At 43.0% G+C, this 22825-nt stretch overlaps 1 protein-coding gene across 1 annotated transcript in view; it reads right to left on the reverse strand.

Moving 5' to 3' along the window:
- LOC126413205 (pleckstrin homology domain-containing family A member 7-like) overlaps positions 1–22825 on the reverse strand; it is a 224192-nt gene that overhangs the window by 18432 nt on the left and 182935 nt on the right. The window contains exon 4 of the mRNA XM_050083102.1: positions 4139–4453. Within this exon, the coding sequence (XP_049939059.1) occupies positions 4139–4453 (315 nt within the window). The remainder of the gene's footprint in view (positions 1–4138; positions 4454–22825) is intronic.

A 22825-nucleotide genomic window follows, 5' to 3' on the forward strand; every position in this document is an offset into this window, starting at 1 on the left:
GTGCACCTTCCGCCGACCACTGGCGACAATATCGATGTACTGTGGAGACCTCACGCCCCACGTGTTGAGCAATTCGGCGGTACGTCCACCCGGCCTCCCGCATGCCCACTAGACGCCCTCGCTCAAAGTCCGTCAGCTGCACATACGGTTCACGTCCACGCTGTCGCGGCATGCTACCAGTGTTAAAGACTGCGATGGAGGTCCGTATGCCACGGCAAACTGGCTGACACTGACGGCGGCGGTGCAGAAATGTTGCGCAGCTAGCGCCATTCGACGGCCAACACCGCGGTTCCTGGTGTGTCCGCTGTGCCGTGCGTGTGATCATTGCTTGTACAGCCCTCTCGCAGTGTCCGGAGCTAGTATGGTGGGTCTGACACACCGGTGTCAATGTGTTCTTTTTTCCATTTCCAGGAGTGTATTTCTTAATGTTCTGTATCATTATTTGCTTACAAACAGTGTGAACAGTAATAAAATTGACAAACTGCAGGACGGATTCCTGACTAGAAATGGAGGAAGAAAGATCTTATGAACATGGAACCGGAAATGTATCGTTGGCACGGTAGATGGCACTGACGAACGAAAGTTCCTGTGACAACGTGCAGTGAGTTCCTTGTATGTTGCAGGCCGTGTGATTGACGCAGAGCACTGTAAGCAGCTGAATGGTCTGGTATTCATGTCGGGAATAAGCCGAGATGGTGTTTGTGTATGGCCAACCAGGTGGAAACGGTCGAGAGGCAGCACGGGTGAGCCAAAACAAGTATTATTTATTTATTTATTTATTGCCAAATTATAGACCTGTTACCTGATGTTTAAAACAGGTCGTACATCTTACAATTTTCGTTTTTCATCTTTTTACAGTTTTCTTTCCTTTTGTTTTATCTACAAAATTTACAAAGAATGATTCAAAATAACAATAATTTGAGGTTGAAATATAAATAAAATGTTGTTGTTTTTAAGAAGAATATAAAAAGAAGATAGGATAGATGAGAGATTTGTTAGTACCATCACCGAGTGTGACTGACGGTGAATACCTCGGAATGGTTTCATCGAGCCGTTGACCGCCAGTCACACACACACACTCACACACACAAATGGTTATTAGTAGAGAAATGTTTCTTATCCTATTTGTTACTAATCCTATGTATTAACTACATTAGGTGCGCATCCATGTACAGCATTTGGTGTTTTCTTGGCTAGATTGCCAGCAATTTTTCTTATTTACTGTCACATCTCAGCTTCCTCCTCCTGTTCCTCCTCATTGTCACTATTTTCGCTGTCACTGTGGGTATCGCTGTCCATTCTCTGGATATTTCTGTTACGCTGCACATAGGCATGTCTGTGACGTCGTGTCCGCATATACTCTTCATGTGTTGTTTTTGAAATACTGTTTGTCAGTGCGTTTAATTGTGCCCATTGTTCTTCGTCTCTTATTGCTGTGTATATATCTATGTCTGTATCTGTGTAATCTAAGTGTAGTGTATGTCTATTGTTCGCGTATTGCCCGCAGAAAAAGACAGTGTGTTCTGGGGAACCTTCTTCCCCGCATGTGCATGTAGGTGTCTGCCTCAGACTCACGCGGTTTAAGTGCGTGGGATAAGGTCCGTGCCCGGTTAAGAAATGTACCATACCGCGGCTGGGATCGATATGTCTCATTCTCAACCGCTCCCTTATGTCAGGGAGGAAGTTGTGCAGTCTACGTCCCTTATCACTTACATCCCACTCACCTTGCCATGTATCCAAACGCCAGCTTTTAAGGTGACGTATCGTCTCTATGGACACACCGGTTATTGTGTGTACCTTATCTAGTCTCCCCACCTTTAACCAGTACCTTGCAGCTCTGTATTTGATCGTGATATCTATGGGGCATATTCCGAGCACCACACACAGTGCATCTGCTGAGGTGGTACCGAAGGCTCCAGATAGCCTAAGTAGGACACTTCTCTGCCCTCGTCTGACGGATGCTTTGTTGGTGACCACGTTCAGTCTATGTGCCCACGTGCTAGCTGCAAAGCTGAGTACTGATTCGAAGAGCGCACAGTGGTATGTACGTATGACTGGTAGAGGTAGTCTGTACTGTTTTGAATTTAGCCTCACCAGTTTGTGGAGTATTTTTTCTGCTTTGTCTGTTGTTCGCCTTATGTGTTCGTGGAAATTCAATTTTTCATCTATGTGTACCCCAAGATAGCGCGTAATGCGTGCTCGTTTGATGTTTGTGTCCCCAATTTTAACCGAAGGATTTCTTTGGAGTGATCCTTTCAGTAAAGTGTATGTTGTTTTGTTTTCGGCTATCCTGAGTTTGTTGTTGTGACACCACTGAGTAATTGTTTGTAGTAATCCACTGGCTTTCTCTTCTAACTGGGCTCTGTTGTTTGCAGTGACTACAACTAATAGGTCATCTGCGTAGGCGACAATTCCGTCTGACCTGTCATCCCCATCCAGAAGTTGTAGGAGGGGTTCGATTGTTATGTCCCAGAAGATGGGGCCGCAGATCGACCCTTGAGGACAGCCTTTGGTAATTCTTTTAATTACTTTCCGGCTGTCCATCTGCCATTCGACTACTCGGTCTTTACAGTAGTCCAGAAAACTGTTGTACAGTGATTGCGGTACCTCCAGATGTCTTAGCCTCTGAAACAGTGCTGGCCACCAAAGATTATCAAATGCTCCAGCAATGTCAATCATTATTGCCATGGCGTATTTCTGTTTTGTGGTGTTAACTATGTGCAGGGCCTGGTTGATGGCATCATCTATTGATCTGCCCGCTCTGAAGCCGAACTGGTGTTGGCTCATACCCCTGAGAGCTCTGTGTGTTTGCAGGCGCTTACACAGTAGCTTCTCCTGAATCTTTGCTAGGGTGTTTATTAGGCATATTGGCCTGTAAGTCTTTGGATCTGAAGGATCCCTGTCCGCTGATTTCTTAATAATGACTGCTTTGGAGGTTTTCCATACTGTAGGTACCCTGCCCAGCCGTAAGGCATCGTTCAGTAACGTTGTTAGGAACGGGGTGATCTGCGGTGCTAGTTTTTTCAGTGTTTCCGAGTGGATACCATCTGGTCCAGGTGCTTTTTTGTTTTTGAGCTCTGAGATTGCTAGCGCAACCTCTTCTTGCGCAAAAGGACAGGTGACAGTTGCAGTGTTGTATGGTGTGTGTAGGTTTCCTCTTAGTGTTGCATGATATTGTGTGTCTGTATCGATAACGTCGTCAGGGAGCAGTTTATACAGCAGAAACTCCGCTGTATTCCTCCATCCCCTCGTCATCGTGCCGTCATCCTGCCTTAGCGTTCCCAGAACAAGTACCCTCACAGACACCAAGCACATCACACAAGATTTCAACTCCTTTTTGTGCACTTGTGTGACCACGAGGAACGTGCTGAGTAGCGGCCGAGTGTGCGTACACCAGATTTGGAGGACCGGATTCTACAGGATTTTGAGCCGAACCCTAGTAGAAGCTCCAGGCAAGTGGCCCGCCAATATGGTGTAAACCCAAATACGATTATGTGTATCGTGCAGAGCAACCGATATTAGCCCTACCACCTGAAACGAGTGCAAGGATTATCAGAAGCGGATTTCCCATTATGGGAATGATTTTGTTGATGGTTTTTCGACCAAACCATCAATATTTTGAAATTTATGCTTTGAGCCCACTTTACCGACGAACCTTTTTGTTGCTTACAGTACGCTCCGGGGGCAACACACAGCACATGGTCAGAGGAACTTTCATTCGTCAGCGCCATCTGCCGTGGCAACGATGCATTTCCGAACACATGTTCATAGGATTTTTTCCTCTATTTCTAGTCACGAATCCGTCCTGAAGTTTGTCTCCTTTATTAATGTTCACCCTGTGTATTTACAAAGCTATTTATTTCCATGTATCACTATTTCTATTTATCTATACTGATCGAACCATCAGATGAAATTCAGTGATTCACTTTCCAGTTTCTCTTTTAATACTTTGTCTCGTGAATATACATCCAGTTCTTCCGACATATCAGTTTTATGACCTTCATTTAGTAAGCGGAATACTTTTGACATATGCTGTACTTTAAATGGGTGTCCTCTTTGTGTGCGTGTGTGTGTGTGTATCAGAGAGAGAGAGAGAGAGAGGGGGAGGGTGGAGAGAGGGGAGGTGCGGCGTGTTTACCTTGAGGTAGGCAGGGTGCGCGGCGGGCCGGTATCGCGGGTCGTACACGTCCTCGTAGTCGCGGTGCGCCGCTGTCGCGGGGGCCCGCGCGGGCTGCGGCGGCGGCGGCTGCGAGCGGCTGTAGGCGTCGGGCGTGCGCCGCTGCTGCTGCTGCTGCTGCTGCTCCGTCACCACGTGGCTGGCGCGCGCGCCGATGGGCGGCGGCGGCGGCCGGTACGGCTCCTGCGGCCGCGCCACGCGCGACTCGTACGCTGCCTGCCGACACCCGCCACGCGGCAGCCGGTCACTCACAGAGGCGAGGCGTCTCTGCCCAGTCTGCACCAGGCGCGGGCCTCACTCACACACTTACTTAAGCTCAGCCCGCCCGGCTAGACACGCTGTCTAACACGCTACTTCCCGAGCGGGAAGGCGTGCCGATCCACACCACGAATCCGCCCGGGTCCAGTGTGTCGGCCAGCCTGTGGATGGTCTTTAAGGCGGTTTTCTATCTACCTCGGCAAATGCGAGCTGGTTCCCCTTATTTAGCCTCAGTTACACTATGTCGGCGATTGCTGCCCCCATTTTATAATTTTGTCAGATTTCGAGGAACTACAGCTACCACTGCTTCGTGTGCAGTACCCTATAGAATGAGGAAATTATTTGAATTTCGATTTCAGATAGGATTAGCAGACCACAGACTTCCGTTACGGACACACCTCATTTTGGACAGAGCAACTTTAACTCCTCGGATGGAGGCCTTGATGAAGACTGGAGTTCTTTAAAAATCAGAAAATGTTATGCAACAATCCATAAATAATGCGCGAAAGGATTTACGTTGATTGCTTCATTAGTTTTTACACAAAAATGAGAAAATCACTTGCATTATAGGCTGACTGAGGAGAAAGGACCCTTAACATACGCCCTATCATCCTGTCACTTCCTTTGGTTTATGTTTTCCGTATGTTTCTTTTCTCGCCGATTATGCGGAGGAACTTCACATTTCATTAATTTTCAGCTTCCGTGTGAAACACCACATCTCAAAGGCTTCACTTCTCTTCCTTTTCGGTTTTTCCACAGTGTCCCGTGCTGTGCTGTGTTCCAAACGCCCAGTCTCTTATATTGATTTCTTACATTGACGCCTATGTTTGACACCAGTAAGCTGCTCTTGGTGAGGAGTGCTCAGTCTGCCTGAAACGTTCTGCTTCTGATGTCTCCCTCGCATCGTCCTTCGTGCATTATCTTCCTTCCAAAGTAGCGGATTTCCTTCACTGCGTCTGCTACATTGTCCGCATTGTTGATGTTAAAATTTATCGCTAGGATCATTTGTGCTAGTCCTCGTTACTTTCGTCTTTCTTTGGCGTACTGTCAGTCCATGCTCTGTGCTCAGAAAATAAAAAAAAAATGACTCTGAGCACTATGGGACTTAACTTCTGAGGTCATCAGTCCCCTAGAACTTAGAACTACTTAAACCTAATTAACCTAAGGACATCACACACATCCATGCCCGAAGCAGGATTCAAACCTGCGACCGTAGCGGTCGCGCAGTTCCAGACTGTAGCGCCTAGAACCGCTCGGCCACTCCAGCCGGCGCCCAGAAAATAGTTCATCCCGTTTCCTGCGGGTGCACATCATGTGTTTTAGCGCAGAGCTTTCCATTGGCATTTGAGCACGCATCCAGTAGATCACTGCCGACACACCATAAAGTACTGACAGTTTGCTCGCGTGCTATGCATTCACAAATGGTGTGTGACAAACAGTTGCGGCACTGATTCGTTTTTATCTCAAGTTTTAATTCACTGCGCGAGGTAAGTGCCAGGAAGGGTGATATATTTCTTGAGTAATCTTACAACCCATTACTGATGCACAACTCATTTCTCGTACTTCATTCCGATGATCGTTTCTCTCGTGTTCTCACGCTGAAGCTTGTAATGACTCGCGTAGCTCTTGATTTTTATTAATGTCTTCCTTTCATCAAACTGGCTATGGCTACCAGACTGACGAAAATATTCAAGAAACAGTCGTAAGTGAACGCAGTAACTATAATCAAGACGAACTTCTTGTCAACACAGTACGAGGTGCCACGCCAAGAGGGATAGGCAAAGAATGTAATCATTTGGTGAATACTTGAACAGTGCCTCAAGATAATAGCTGCATTGTTCACAGAAGACCGTATTTGCCTAGCTTTTTCCCGAGTACGCTCCCAGTTTAAACTTTAGTGTGACATACCATGAGAGAATTGCGTCGTTCTAATACTAAGAACTACACATTGTATTCGTTCGAAAAGGTTTTAATGGCGTTTATAGTTCCGCACAAACCTATTTCAGTTTTCCACTTTATCAGCGTTTACTTTTTAGTATTTTTCGTAACGCTGCATTATCTTCTTCAAACTCCGCTGAATTATGTCTTCAAACTCTCTGCATAGAATTTTTCTGTTGTGTACATAGTTCCGCGTAATCAGAGCGTACACAACTTTCCCACTAGAGCGCGCCCCGCGAAGCACAACAGCGCAGGCGCAGCGCTCGTCCGTCTCCGCACTAGGAGATGGCGCTGCCATAGAGGCGGACCAAATTCTGCTTCCGCCGATCCGCGTATTAATATTTAATGCAGCCAATGAGATTGCTGCTAACGTAGAACCTTTTCTCCTCGCGGATCACACTCGCGCAGTGATACATGAACGCGCGTGGTATTATAACGAGTGTACAGACCTCCGATTAGTCAGTCTGCATTTGTCTGCACCAGTCTGCATTAGTCTGTACCAGTCTGCAAGAGTTCTACATTTGTCTGTACCAGTCTATAGTCAAGTTTCAGTCTGCGCCTAATAAGATTACCATATTCCTGTACATAGCCATGAAGAGAAATGTATAGACACTTTGTCAAGTATCAGAGATATATTTGAGAATAAGATTAACGTACCAATACCACAGGAACTTCAGATTGTCAATTGTAAATAGCATCCAGAACCAAGTTAAGTAATTTTAATGCTTGTTATTATTTTAATAAATGTGTGTGAAAATTAATCAAGTTCTGTTTAAAGTTGGTCACCGTCAATCTGCTACTCTAAGTGTGCAAGTGGCATTTCTATCGTCTGACCTAACGGCAGAAGGTAAACACACCACGATAAGACCACGAGACATATTGCTGACACTCTACTACTTCGTTAGAGCGACAAGTCAAATAATCTGATGGTGTGTGTATTGAAGGTCTTACAGTACGCACACCACATTTTCCATTCCGGGAACGGATCCATTTGACAACGATGGTCTTGAGTTCCCATTGTCTTCAAACTGTTTTACACCAAGCCATTGTCTCCAGCGTAAGAACAGGTAGCTGTCGCTGGATAACTGTTCGATACGGCAGAATGAGTGGTCGGTCGATAACTTCCGAACGGAAATGCTGAATCCTTGGTACGCGTAGCGGTATTTCGGACGATACTTCCCCACGCCAACATGATAATGGTAACAACTGAATGAGTTACGCACGGTCTGGTGTGAATACCAACGCCGCAACTGTGAGGAGTCTTCAACAAGAATTTTTGTTCACATGTGGGTGGCACGGTAACGTTCATCAGACTTCTTTCAGCCCTGTCAACTGCAAGCAGAACGTCTGTTTCTAGGGACAACTGCTGATATGATTCAAACAAGTGCCATTGAGTTAATGGTCGAGGGACGTTGTCTCTAAATAATAGAGCTTCAACCCATATTTTTACCGTGCTGTTCATCTTAGTCGAACTCTGTCTATTAGAGTGGCTCTAAGAACAGGCCCTCTTACTCGGCCAGCAGAGATCCTGATGCAGCTTTAAGAAAATTCGTTCTGATCAAGCTTTGTGAAAATTCATTTCAGTATTTAGCTAACACACTATGTAACACGTTCGAAGCGTAGCTACGATGATGACAATAACTCTAAGTAAGAATGGAAGCTTCGTCGGCACTGTTAAGTTGAATGCGCCTTTATTAAAAGGCAACATAAACCTTTCCTAAATCAGCACAGTAAACAGGAGATAATACGTGAAAGCCAAAAACGGAAGAAAAGCTTATTAAAAATGAACAGAATAATTTCAAAATGCAGTTCATGGCAGGTCACAATGTGGTATCTTGTGCTAGTTAACCAGGAAATTCTTTTGTTTTACACCATTAAACACCAGATGTGCGGTGAACAGAACACTGTACAAATGAAGTTGATTATATAACGGGCTTGCACTGGTATCCTGTTTGCGGTGTCATAGCTGGCTCTGCGCAAGCACGTAGCAATTCCGTATCAGTGGTCGCGTTCCAATGACGACGCTACTAGTATGAGTCTACATACTCCATGCTGCTCGACTACTATCTTCAGTGCAATAGTATAACCCAAAATGAGTGAAAGTAAACGGTGTTTAACTGTGAAATGTACAAAGTATCTTGAATGAATTGATAAATTTGCATGAAGTAAAGTGACAAGTTGAACGACGCCATGAAGCTATTGGGTGTTCGAAACTTAAAAACTGCAGGGCTCTTAACACATTAACTTGCCGATGAACAAGAAGAAAGGATGGTGAAGAAAGGGATCATGATATGTAAACTTCAAAAGATTTTCATTGGTGTAAGATGCCGAGACGTATATAGTAATAATAATAATAATAATAATAATAATAAACCCCGTGGAGGCCCGGGAAAAGAATAGGCCTCCGGTATGTTCTGCCAGTCGTAAAAGGCGACGAAAAGAACAAACCACTAATAGGGCTAACCCCCCTTTTAGTGTGATTACTTGGTTCAGGACAGAACTAAAGAAGCCTCGGACAAGCGCCGTTATGGTCGGGGACGACGCTTGAACCCTATGCCCGCCCACAATGGTAATGACACTACTAGCCACACGGAAAATGATTTAAATCCAAATAGAGGTGTTTTGCAGGATATGCTTCCTGCAATCACCCTAGAAGGAAAACAAAGACAGAGGATGAGATGGCCAGATGAAGTCAATCGACACCTCATGTTCTGTTATTACCAAGCAACAAACCTAGGAACCAACACAACTGGATACAGATCACAAGTATACACAACATTTATTACCAGATACCCAGAATTAAAATTTTTAACAGAACAACGTCTAGCTGATCAGATCCGTGTAATAATAAAAAATAACAGGATACCCCAGTCAGAATTAGAAAACATCAAACAACAAGTACAACAAATACTGGAACAAAATAATGTGCAATTAGAAGAAGAAGAAAATACAGTAATTGACTCAAACATCCCAGAGCAAACAAACAAAGAACAACACGCATCAATTAAACAATCAGAGGAAAAAGAAATCTTAAGACAGTCACCAACACAAGCACAAATAGAACATGAAGTGACACACATGTTAGATATAGAAGAAAAATTTCAGTTGACATATATAGAATACAAAGACACAAATACAGACATTAGACCATTCTTGCATAGACCACCAAATAGCCCACAAGTAGAAACAACAATAAAAACTATCAACACAATCATACACAACAAAATAAATGAATACACAACTATGGAAGAGTTACAATTACTGGTTTATGTAGGAGCACTCACTACACTAAATATACACACTAGACAGAGATCAGAACGAACCAACACACAGAAGAAACCCACAACACCAGCATGGCAACACAGGCTACAGATCAGAATAGAAAAACTGAGAAAAGACATCGGACAGCTAACACAATTTATAAGAAATGAAATATCAGACAAAAAAGGAAAAAGGTTAGGTAAAATCTCACAACAAGAAGCAATAGAGCAGTTGGACGAAAAGAAGCAGAAATTACAAGCTTGGGCCAAACGACTTAGAAGATACAAAAAAAGTGAAAATAGAAGGAAACAAAACCAAACATTCAACACCAACCAAAAGAAATTTTACCAAACAATAGATAACACACACATAAAAATAGACAATCCACCAAACATAACAGACATGGAACACTTCTGGAGCAGCATATGGTCAAACCCGGTACAACATAACAGGCATGCACGGTGGATACAAGCAGAAACAGACACATACAAGATGATACCACAAATGCCTGAAGTGATAATTTTGCAACATGAAGTCACCCAAGCAATTAATTCTACTCACAATTGGAAAGCCCCTGGAAAAGATAAAATAGCAAATTTCTGGCTAAAGAAGTTCACCTCAACACATTCACACCTAACTAAATTATTTAACAGTTACATTGCAGACCCATACACATTCCCTGATGCACTTACACATGGAATAACGTATCTGAAACCTAAAGATCAAGCAGACACAGCAAACCCAGCAAAATATCGCCCCATAACATGCCTACCAACAATATACAAAATATTAACTTCAGTCATTACACAGAAATTAATGACACATACAACACAGAACAAAATTATAAATGAAGAACAAAAAGGCTGTTGCAAAGGAGCACGAGGATGTAAAGAGCAACTGATAATAGATACAGAGGTGACATATCAAGCTAAAACTAAACAAAGGTCACTACACTACGCATACATTGATTACCAAAAAGCTTTTGATAGTGTACCCCACTCATGGTTACTACAAATATTGGAAATATACAAAGTAGATCCTAAATTGATACAGTTCCTAAACATAGTAATGAAAAATTGGAAAACCACACTTAATATCCAAACAAATTCAAATAATATCACATCACAGCCAATACAGATTAAGCGTGGAATATACCAAGGAGACTCATTAAGTCCTATGTGGTTCTGCCTTGCCCTGAACCCACTATCCAACATGCTAAATAATACAAATTATGGATACAATATTACTGGAACATACCCAAACAAAATCACACATTTGCTATACATGGATGATCTAAAACTACTGGCAGCAACAAATCAACAACTCAACCAATTACTAAAGATAACAGAAGTATTCAGCAATGATATAAATATGGCTTTTGGAACAGACAAATGTAAGAAAAATAGCATAGTCAAGGGAAAGCACACTAAACAAGAAGATTACATATTGGATAACCACAGCGACTGCATAGAAGCGATGGAAAAAACAGATGCCTATAAATATCTAGGATACAGACAAAAAATAGGAATAGATGATAGAAATATTAAGGAAGAGCTAAAAGAAAAATATAGACAAAGACTAACAAAAATACTGAAAACAGAATTGACAGCAAGAAACAAGACAAAAGCTATAAATACCTATGCTATACCAATATTGACCTACTCATTTGGACTAGTGAAATGGAGTAACACAGACCTAGAAGCACTCAATACGCTTACACGATCACAATGCCACAAATATAGAGTACATCACATACATTCAGCAACAGAAAGATTCACATTAAGCAGAAAGGAAGGAGGAAGGGGATTTATCGACATAAAAAACCCACATTATGGACAGGTAGACAATTTAAGATAATTCTTTCTAGAACGAGCAGAAACTAGCAAAATACACAAAGCAATCACCCACATAAATACATCGGCTACACCACTACAATTTCATAACCACCTCTACAACCCTTTAGATCACATAACATCAACAGATACAAAGAAAGTAAATTGGAAAAAGAAAACACTACATGGCAAGCACCCGTATCATCTAATACAGCCACACATCGATCAAGACGCATCCAACACATGGCTAAGAAGAGGCAATATATACAGTGAGACAGAAGGATTCATGATTGCAATACAGGATCAAACAATAAACACCAGATATTACAGCAAGCATATTATTAAAGATCCCAATACCACAACAGATAAATGCAGACTTTGCAAACAACAAATAGAAACAGTAGATCACATCACAAGCGGATGTACAATACTAGCAAATACAGAATACCCCAGAAGACATGACAACGTCGCAAAAATAATACATCAACAGCTTGCCTTACAACATAAACTTTTAAAACAACACGTTCCTACATACAAGTATACACCACAAAATGTACTGGAGAATGATGAATACAAATTATACTGGAACAGAACCATTATAACAGATAAAACAACGCCACATAACAAACCTGACATCATACTCACCAATAAAAAGAAGAAATTAACACAACTAATCGAAATATCCATACCCAATACAGCAAATATACAGAAGAAAACAGGAGAAAAAATTGAAAAATACATCCAACTGGCTGAGGAAGTCAAGGACATGTGGCATCAGGATAAAGTTGACATTATACCAATTATACTTTCAACTACAGGAGTCATACCACGCAATATCCACCAGTACATCAATGCAATACAGCTACACCCAAACTTATATATACAACTTCAGAAATCCGTAATTATTGATACATGTTCAATTACCCGAAAGTTCCTAAACGCAATGTAAAATATACCGTACAGTTAAAAGGAAGTGACGCTTGATCAAGGTCCGCGTCACTTTCATTCCGAACCAGACCTAAGGTCTGAGAAAGGAAAGAATAATAATAATAATAATAATTACTATTATTATACGCCATTTTCAATGACTACAAACAGTGAGGCTGACACAAAAGATTACCTCACACACCGGAAATATAAGAACTATGATAAGAAAAGCCGGCCGAAGTGGCGGTTAAAGGCGCTGCAGTCTGGAACCGCAAGACCGCTACGGTCGCAGGTTCGAATCCTGCCTCGGGCATGGATGTTTGTGATGTCCTTAGGTTAGTTAGGTTTAACTAGTTCTAAGTTCTAGGGGACTAATGATCTCAGCAGTTGAGTCCCATAGTGCTCAGAGCCATTTTTTTATGATAAGAAAGCCAAGATAGAAGCAGTGGAAATGGTAGACAGGAATGTGTCCAGTCAGAAGATAAGCTCTTGGGTTGTCGAACTGGAAAATGGTTTGTGGGATCAAAGGGATCAGACTGGAACTGGAAAATGAAGTCACAAAAAAAAAAAGCAGGATCGGGAGAGCTGAAGAAAGACAAAAGAGAGAATGAGACCCATATGGACACCAGGAAAACGAGTCTAAAAGCACCGTGTGAGACACCAGGGCCAGACGCAAATAACAGAATAATAATAATTACAATTAAGTGTATGAAACGTGCAAAGCAGCTCTGGATTATTGTTAATCTAAGAAAAATAAGAAAAAATTAGAAGTTCATGAAGGATGGCCGCAAATTATATAAATTTTCGAGTTACACAGTTCGTTTGGTTTGCTGCATTTAGAACAACCACTGGCGTGTATTTAACTTCTTGTACAGGTGATTCCGATGTGCACCTTCCACCTTGTTCAGGGCAGGTACATGACTGTAATCTTTTTCAAGTGCAATGAGCTTTCACATTGAGTATGGATTGTAATGGATTAAATGTGTCTTCGTATTTTACACCCGCTGACATACGTGGGAAAATATTCTGTTGCCCTTTGGTTTCGTGCAACATCACTTTACTACATTATTAGTTCAGAGCAGATATCAAGACTTCCCGCTTCTTTTTAGTATCACATATCATTGCTTTAAATATTGCCAGCTGAAGGCACTGAAACAGACAAAGAACTAAGATAGCAACAGCTGCCTGGCACAAAGAACAGATTCATCTAGTCTGATTCAGATTTCTGCAAAAACTAGGGATGGCTAGTTTGGAGTACGCCGCCATATCGTCGTAAATGTTTTCTCTCTGAGGAAACGTACCATGGAAGACAAGTGCAAATTGAAAAGAGGCTGGCGGAATGTATATTAGTTGTTCGTTCAAGAACTCACATTCTTTCTCGTCGTATTAGGCTTAATTATAACGTTAGCAGAGCGAATTAGTTAAGAAATTGTCACTCGTTGGCAGAGCCCATTGGAAAAGAGAGTGGAAAGAAAAATGAACCACACCAAGTCAATCCAGTTATAAAGAAATTTTAAGTTAACGTTTTTTCTTCTGTAAATTACGAAGTTATAAGGGGAAGCAACATTTATTGAGATAAGTAAACGGATGAAACGTAACTCTTTTTGCAGACTTATGAACATAGTTTATTCAGTTATTTGGCAGTGAGTTACAGCAACGAGTCATAAGTTTATTATGGAACAGTGTTTTTATCAGATATCACGTAGGTATCAATGTACGACGACTATTCATAAATTAATCTCCGACTGGCTACTGTAAAAAAAATAGAAAACTTTTTTTATAAACTACAAAAAAATGGTTCAAATCGCTCTGAGCACTATGGGACTTAACTTATGAAGTCATCGGTCCCCTAGAACTTAGAAGTACTTAAACCTAACTAACCTAAGGACATCACACACATCCATGCCCGGCGCAGGATTCGAACCTGCGACCGTAGTAGTCGCGCGGTTCCAGACTGAAGCGCGTAGAACCATTCGGCCTCAGCGACCGGCTTATAAACTACGTGTACCTACATGCTGACACTGCGTCTCTACATAGTCGCCACCCAAATTCAAATATTTGTCGTATCGTGACATCTGCTTATTTATCCTTTCATCAGAGATGAAGTTTTGACTTCAGCTAGTTACTGACAGCGCCCTTCAGCTATTCGTCGGTCATGTAATGTGACTCGCGAGGCAGACCTTCATCTTGGGACAGAAATGACAGACTTTTCTTCGTGCCAAGTCTGGACTATATGGAGAATGCTGAAATATCTCCCAGCCAAAAAGTCTGAGTTTTTACGTAGGTCCATTCGTGGTATGGGGTCGCGCATTGTCGTGAAGGAGAATGATGCCCTCGGTAGTTGTCTCGCGTCATTTACTTTGGACTGACCTTCAGAGCTTTGTTAGAGCCTCACCATAAATCTGTCACTGCACAGTGTTCTCACGCGCTACTATCATGAAATCTGTTGTCAAAATTCCTTTGTGACCTCAAAAAACTGTAACCACCCTTTTGCGGATTCACAGCGTGTGCTTCAAGTTTTTGGGGTGTGTATTGGGAGCAAGAGTGCTGTTTCTTAGTTTCAGAGTTCACTTCCTGGGCCCGCAGCTTGTCCCTGGTCACGATTCTGTTCAGAAATTCTTTCCTCTTTTCTCGGTAGCGGTGAAGGACTGTCACGAGCGAACCAATTCTTTCAGTTTTGTGAATATCGGTTAGACGTTTTGGTACCCAACGTGCACAAAACAGACATTGTTAAGGAGGTACATCTTCAGAAAGTACAGAAACTGAGATCCGACGTCTCTTACGCTCAGTTTCGTCACGATACTGTGGAAGTCCATTCATCACACATTAATGTCTTCCTCGAACACCTTCAGCATGCCTTGACTTTTCTGCACCGCTCCCTCACAGCACCGTCACTCGCAACCCCATCGCCATACACATAACACAATCGACTACGAATGTCTGCGGCATTGACGCCATCCACGTGCAGGAAGCGAATGGCACAACACGTACCGCATCTGGCACGAGGCGCAATAACGTGGACCATTTTAGTCACTCGCTTTATACACACTAACGAAAGCAACTGACAGCTGGCTGACGCAACGTCACGTTCACAGTGTCCTTTCCTAACTACACAAGCGCCGTTGTTTATTTTTAACAGCCAATGGAATGTTTATGTTTGAACAGCCACAGCATTTAAACCAATTTGTGTACAAATCAATTTAAAACAAATTTATGCCAATTTCTGTTAGGGAGCTAGAAACATGGAAAGCTTTAGGGTCAGTTCAATGCGCTGTACATAATCGCCTGCGTTCAATGTATGTTCTAGTGGCGGAATGTTCATGTAACAGAGGTATTCAAATAATGTCCATTTCCTGAATGCCCAACTCAATATGTCTACTGAACGACATGGCGGCGACATATAAAGTTGCACATTCGGAAACAATGTTGCAGTGGACCGTCATAATACGCATTACTGGGCGATGGAAAATCTTAGGTGAGAGCGTCATGTCAGTAGTCGAACGAGGTGGTCCAATAATGCGTGGTGTGAAGTCATTAGAGACGAAATCATCAGTCGACACTACTTCACAGGTACTCTAACAAGTGAGATGTATTTATCTTTTATCTACATCTACTTGTACATGTTTACTTTGCAATTCACAATTAAATTCCTGGAAGAGAGTTAACCGAACGATCTTCAAGCTATCTTTCTACCGTTCCGCTCTCGAACGGCGAGCTCGGAAAACCTTTCTGTGCGAGCTCTGATTTCTTTTATTTTATTATGATGATCATTTTTCTTTATGAAGGTGGGCGCCAGCGACATATTATCGCAATCGGAGGAGAAAGTTGGTGACAGACAGTTCACGACAAGATCCTGCCGCAATGAAGAACGCCTTTGTTTTAATGACTGCCACCACAATTCACGTACCATGTTCGTGGCACTATCTGCTCTGTTTCACCTTAATATAAAATGACCTGCCCTTTTTGAACTTTCTCGATATCCTCCGCCTGTCCCATGTGATTCGGATTCCACAACGCACAGCAATAATGCAGAAGAGGGCGGACCAACGTGATGTAAGCAGTCTCTTTTGTAGGCCTGTTGCACTTTATAAGTATTCTGCCAATAAGCGCCGGCTTTGGTTTGCTTTGCCCACAACATTGTCTATGTGATCGTTTCAATTTAAGTTATTCGTGATTGCAGTCCCTAAGTATTTAGTACAGTTTACAGTCTTTAGATTTGTGTGATTTATCGTGTAATCGAAATTTAGTGATCACCTTTTGACACTCATGTGGACGACTTCACACTGCTCATTAATTAGAGTCAACTGCGAATTTTCGCACCATACAGATATCTTGTGTAAATCATTTAGCAATTGGCTTTGATCATCCGATGACTTTATAAGGTGGTAAATGACAGCATTACCTGCAAAAAATCTAAGAAGGCTGCTCAGGTTATCTCTTACGTTGTTTATATAGATCGAAAACAGGCTAGGTCCTATAACACGTCCTTAGGGAAGGCCCACTTCTGTTTTGCTCGACGTCTTTCAGCCACTTACTACGAACAGGAACTCACAATTGCACAATTGAGGCGATACTCCACAGGCACTCAATTTGATTAGAAGTCTATAATTTACATGTTCTCCTTGAATGTGTAGTCTAGACATTAAAGGCGTATGTGATGTGACTCGTTGGTCACTAAGCTCATTCTGTGTCTGAAGTTGGGCAAGAAATGAAGAACAACTTTCCTGGAAAATGGTTAGGCCTCCGTGGTCCTCAGAAATGACCCACGCTGTTGTCCAACTTAACGACAGTAGATTTCTTTGCGTGGAGATATCACTGCAAACACCGCATCAAGGGAGCTTGCTACTCCATGACACCAGCAATTTTACATCTCGCCTGCAGGTCGTTAAGAACGCTCACTGAGTTGTGCACTAAGAACAATGGGCACTCGTATGAATGCCTCACTTTAGTGCATATTCCGCTACCGTCTGAACACAAATAATAACGTACAACATGTTGCATCCACCACTAAAATTCTGAACGTTTCCTGCTCCTTCACTAAAATGGACAAAATGCGATATACGAGGGCAGTTCAACAAGTAATGCAACACATTTTTTTTCTGAAACAGGGGTTGTTTAATTCTGCATTGAAATACACCAGGTTATTCCCCAATCTTTTAGCTACACAACACTATTTTTCAACGTAATCTCCATTCAATGCTACGGCCTTACGCCACCTTGAAATGAGGGCCTGTATGCCTGCACGGTACCATTCCACTGGTCGATGTCGGAGCCAACGTCGTACTGCATCAATAACTTCTTCATCATCCGCGTAGTGCCTCCCACGGATTGCGTCCTTCATTGGGCCAAACATATGGAAATCCGACGGTGCGAGATCGGGGCTGTAGGGTGCATGAGGAAGAACAGTCCACTGAAGTTTTGTGTGCTCCTCTCGGGTGCGAAGACTTGTGTGAGGTCTTGCGTTGTCATGAAGAAGGAGAAGTTCGTTCAGATTTTTGTGCCTACGAACACGCTGAAGTCGTTTCTTCAATTTCTGAAGAGTAACACAATACACTTCAGAGTTGATCGTTTGACCATGGGGAAGGACATCGAACAGAATAGCCTCTTCAGCGTCCCAGAAGACTGTAACCATGACTTTACCGGCTGAGGGTATGGCTTTAAACTTTTTCTTGGTAGGGGAGTGGGTGTGGCGCCACTCCATTGATTGCCGTTTTGTTTCAGGTTCGAAGTGATGAACCCATGTTTCATCGCCTGTAACAATCTTTGACAAGAAATTGTCACCCTCAGCCACATGACGAGCAAGCAATTCCTCACAGATGGTTCTCCTTTGCTCTTTATGGTGTTCGGTTAGACAACGAGGGACCCAGCGGGAACAAACCTTTGAATATCCCAACTGGTGAACAATTGTGACAGCACTACCAACAGAGATGTCAAGTTGAGCACTGAGTTGTTTGATGATGATCCGTCGATCATCTCGAACGAGTGTGTTCGCACGCTCCGCCATTGCAGGATTCACAGCTGTGCACGGCCGGCCCGCACGCGGGAGATCAGACAGTCTTGCTTGACCTTGCGGCGATGATGACACACGCTTTGCCCAACGACTCACCGTGCTTTTGTCCACTGCCAGATCACCGTAGACATTCTGCAAGCGCCTATGAATATCTGAGATGCCCTGGTTTTCCGCCAAAAGAAACTCGATCACTGCCCGTTGTTTGCAACGCACATCCGTTACAGACGCCATTTTAACAGCTCTGTACAGCGCTACCACCTGTCGGAAGTCAATGAAACTATACGAGACGAAGCGGGAATGTTTGAAAATATTCCACAAGAAATTTCCGGTTTTTTCAACCAAAATTGGCCGAGAAAAAAAATGTGTTGCATTACTTATTGAACTGCCCTCGTAAATTGATATTTTCGCAGTTGGTTTCAATACATCAGCTGCCAGACAGAAAAAAATGTTTTATTTAAAAAATTGTGACTCATTGCTGTAACTATCTGTACAAATAACTAAACGAACTAATTACGTAACTGCACAGAAAGAGTAATGTTTCTTAAGTTAACCTGTCTAAGTCAATTTTCCTTTTAGTTATTACTTTGTAAGGTACAGGAAAAAAAAATGATTACATGGAACATTCAGTGTACAAGACGGTGTGGAGCATCGCTCTTGTCAAATTTGGAAATTAGGCGGCGGATCGTGGGTGAAGCCTCGATAGTTCAATTGGAAAGACAAGTTTCTCCGCTCCAGTGAGAAACATTCATACTGAATTAAAATTATTTATGAAAATGTGTGTATTGCTTATCTGATTACCGTCGTAATACCTAATATACAGGGTGTATAAAAAAGAATCAACCGACCTGGCACAACAATGAATCATAACATGTAAGTTTTCACGTCCAGCGTCTTCATTAATTAAAACTTCCAGGCTGAGTTGCCGTGGTCCATATATAAAACTTCTTCTCCTTCCTGACGTTTCGTTGCCTACTGTGGGTAACATCTTCCGGGGTGAGTCGGCGACTGGCTGCTAGGCGCTGGTGGTCCCACTTATATGGAGCGCTTAGATGGCGCCACCACTCATCACGTGCTTTCGACTTTACAACTATCTCTGGCTAGTGTGGCACCCCTTAGCTACCCCAGGTGTGTATAAAATTCCGTGTAGCTGTGGCATGGTCTATATTGGAACAACTAAAAAGAGTGTTAATACCTGCCTAACGGAACACAAAAGGAACTATAGATAGGGACATATTGACAAATCAGATGTAGCGGAACACGTTTTCAAAGACGGTGATCATGAAACAAAAATTTGTGAGACAAACGTGACAGCTAGGACCTCACATTATGATACCCGCATGTATAGAGAAGCTATAGAGATCTACAAGCAAGGAAATAATATTAATAAAAAAGAAAGAATGATTAAAACTAGACAAGATATAGCGGTCGACTTTGCACCAACGAAGTGACAATCGATTACCTGTAATCGAGAGATATGGCACTAGCCAGAGATAGTTTTAAAGTCGAAAGCACGTGACGAGTGGTGGCGCCATCTAAGCGCTCTATATAAGCGGGACCTCCAGCGCCTAGCAGCCAGTCGCCGACTCACCTCGGAAGATGTTGCCCGCAGTAGGCAACGAAACGTCAGGAAGAAGAAGAAGTTTTATATATGGACCACGGCAATTCAGCGCGGAAGTTTTAATTAATGATAAACAATGAATTTTGTTTTTTGATGAACGGGAAATTCAAAAAGTTTTTTCCACATGTTTCTGAAACTAATAAACATAAACAATGAATTTTATTTTTTGATGGACGAGAAATTCAAAACGTTTCTTTCCACACCTTTTTACAGGTGTTCAATACATTGATTTAAAGATTCCCGCACTTGCAGATGCCAGTGTGGCTGTGCTCGATGCTGTTGGCAAAAGAAGTCGTTCGAATTAGTCTCCAGCCGCACAGCGAACGGATTTCTGCGGACTCTTTGTGAAACTATGGCGGATAAGTTCGACGTCTGTGTCAGACACTCGGGGACGGCCCGGCGATTTACCTTTACACAAACGACCTGTTTTTCAGAATTGTTCATGCCATCGTCTAATGTTCTGTGCTATAGGAGGATCCACACCAAACCTAGTACGAAAGTCACGCTAAACAGTTATTAGTGACCCGCACTGCGCAAAACATAGAACACAAAACGCTTTCTATTGTCTCGACACCATTTTTACGAGAACTGACGTAGGTGCACATTGGTGCGAGGCCAACGAGAAATTTCTCGTTGGCCTCGACATTGCTGTTACCTAGCAGGAACCATGTAAAACTCGAGAGTTTGTTCTTTCCACCAGTATGTTGTTCACGCACATATCTCAAATAACATAATAGTTATGGTTTTTTAAAATTAGATGATTCTTTTGTCGTTAACGCACATATCTCAAATAACATAATTTTTTAATTGGATGATTCTTTTTGATACATCCCGTAAAATTACATACGGATCCTGAGTAAACCAAAGAAAGGCGAAAGTGATAAGGAGTAGTAGAAATGAGATAAGGGAGAAATTTACCTTTAAAATTGTGAACCCTGAAGTAGACCAAGTGAAGGAATTCTGCTACTTCGGAAGCAAAATAAGGTACGAGGTCTGTCTAAAAAGTATCCGACCTTTGATTTTCCCGCGAAAAATGGAAGATAGCGCGGTGCCACTGCACACAGTAAAGGAAGAGACCTTTATGCTCATGCGTGAATTTTGTCCCAACCTTCCAGCGCGTCAGTCGCTGCCTGTCGGTCGCTGAGTGAGGTGCTACTCAACGTGTTCGTCGGATTATCGATTCTCTCAAGCTGACTGAACATGCTGAGCAAAGATACTGCATCAAATTTTGTCAAAAGCTTGGTGATTCTCACAGCGAAACAATTCGTAAGATTCAGCAGGTGTTTGGAGAAGATGCGATGGGTGTAACACGAAGTAAGGAGTGGTTCAACCCATTCAAAAATGTCCGCACATTAGCGGAGAGTGACCGGCGTTCTGGCAGGCCCCAAACTGCTCGGAGTGCAGCTGTTGTTGAGAGGGTGCAAAATTTGGCGATGGCAGATGGTCGTTTGACCGTGCGGGAGATTTCCCGAGAGGTTCGAGCGAGTAAAGAGTCTGCACATGCAATTTCGCAAGACGATTTGAACATGCACCGAGTGGCTGCTAAATTCGTGCCAAGTTGTTGTCTCCGGAACAAAAATATCTCCGTTTCGACGTTGCACAGGACCTTCTGGACACCACCATCACTGATCCTGGTTTTCTGAACACTGTGATAACTGGAGATCAGTCATGAGTGTACGGGTACACCCAGAAACAAAAAGACAGTCGTCGCAATTGAAGCATCCCGAATCTCCAAGGCCGAACAAAGTGCGGCAGGTACGAAGCAAAATCAAGGTGATGCTGACTCTCTTCTTTGATATCCGTGGAATTGTGCATCACCAATAGGCACCGGAAGGACAAACAGTGACAAAGGAATAGTATCAAGATGTTCTCCGGCGACTCCGTGACGCAGTTCGGCGCAAAAAACCAGACATGTGGACGGCAAAAAAACTGGGAACTGCATCACGACAACGTCCTCGCACATTCATCCCACTTGATCCTAAATTTCTTGGCCAAACGTGGAATTACATCCGTTCGCCAAATTCCCTACTCTCCAGACATGGCTCCTTGCGACTTCTGGTAGTCTACAAAATTGAAGACGCCACTGAAAGGATCCCGTTTTGAGAGTAGACAAGAGATAATGCGGAACACGATGACGGAGCTGAACACCATTCCAAAAGAAGACTTCCAGCAGTGGAAGGATCGGTGGGCTAAGTGTGTGCAAGCACAAGGGGCCTACTTTGGAGGAGATTAGGGTCTCAACCCCGCCAGGTATTGGAAATACACTCCTGGAAATTGAAATAAGAACACCGTGAATTCATTGTCCCAGGAAGGGGAAACTTTATTGACACATTCCTGGGGTCAGATACATCACATGATCACACTGACAGAACCACAGGCACATAGACACAGGCAACAGAGCATGCACAATGTCGGCACTAGCACAGTGTATATCCACCTTTCGCAGCAATGCAGGCTGCTATTCTCCCATGGAGACGATCGTAGAGATGCTGGATGTAGTCCTGTGGAACGGCTTGCCATGCCATTTCCACCTGGTGCCTCAGTTGGACCAGCGTTCGTGCTGGACGTGCAGACCGCGTGAGACGACGCTTCATCCAGTCCCAAACATGCTCAATGGGGGACAGATCCGGAGATCTTGCTGGCCAGGGTAGTTGACTTACACCTTCTAGAGCACGTTGGGTGGCACGAGATACATGCGGACGTGCATTGTCCTGTTGGAACAGCAAGTTCCCTTGCCGGTCTAGGAATGGTAGAACGATGGGTTCGATGACGGTTTGGATGTACCGTGCACTATTCAGTGTCCC

This window comes from Schistocerca serialis, chromosome 7 (genome assembly GCF_023864345.2).
Source record: "Schistocerca serialis cubense isolate TAMUIC-IGC-003099 chromosome 7, iqSchSeri2.2, whole genome shotgun sequence".
NCBI lineage: Eukaryota > Metazoa > Arthropoda > Insecta > Orthoptera > Acrididae > Schistocerca > Schistocerca serialis.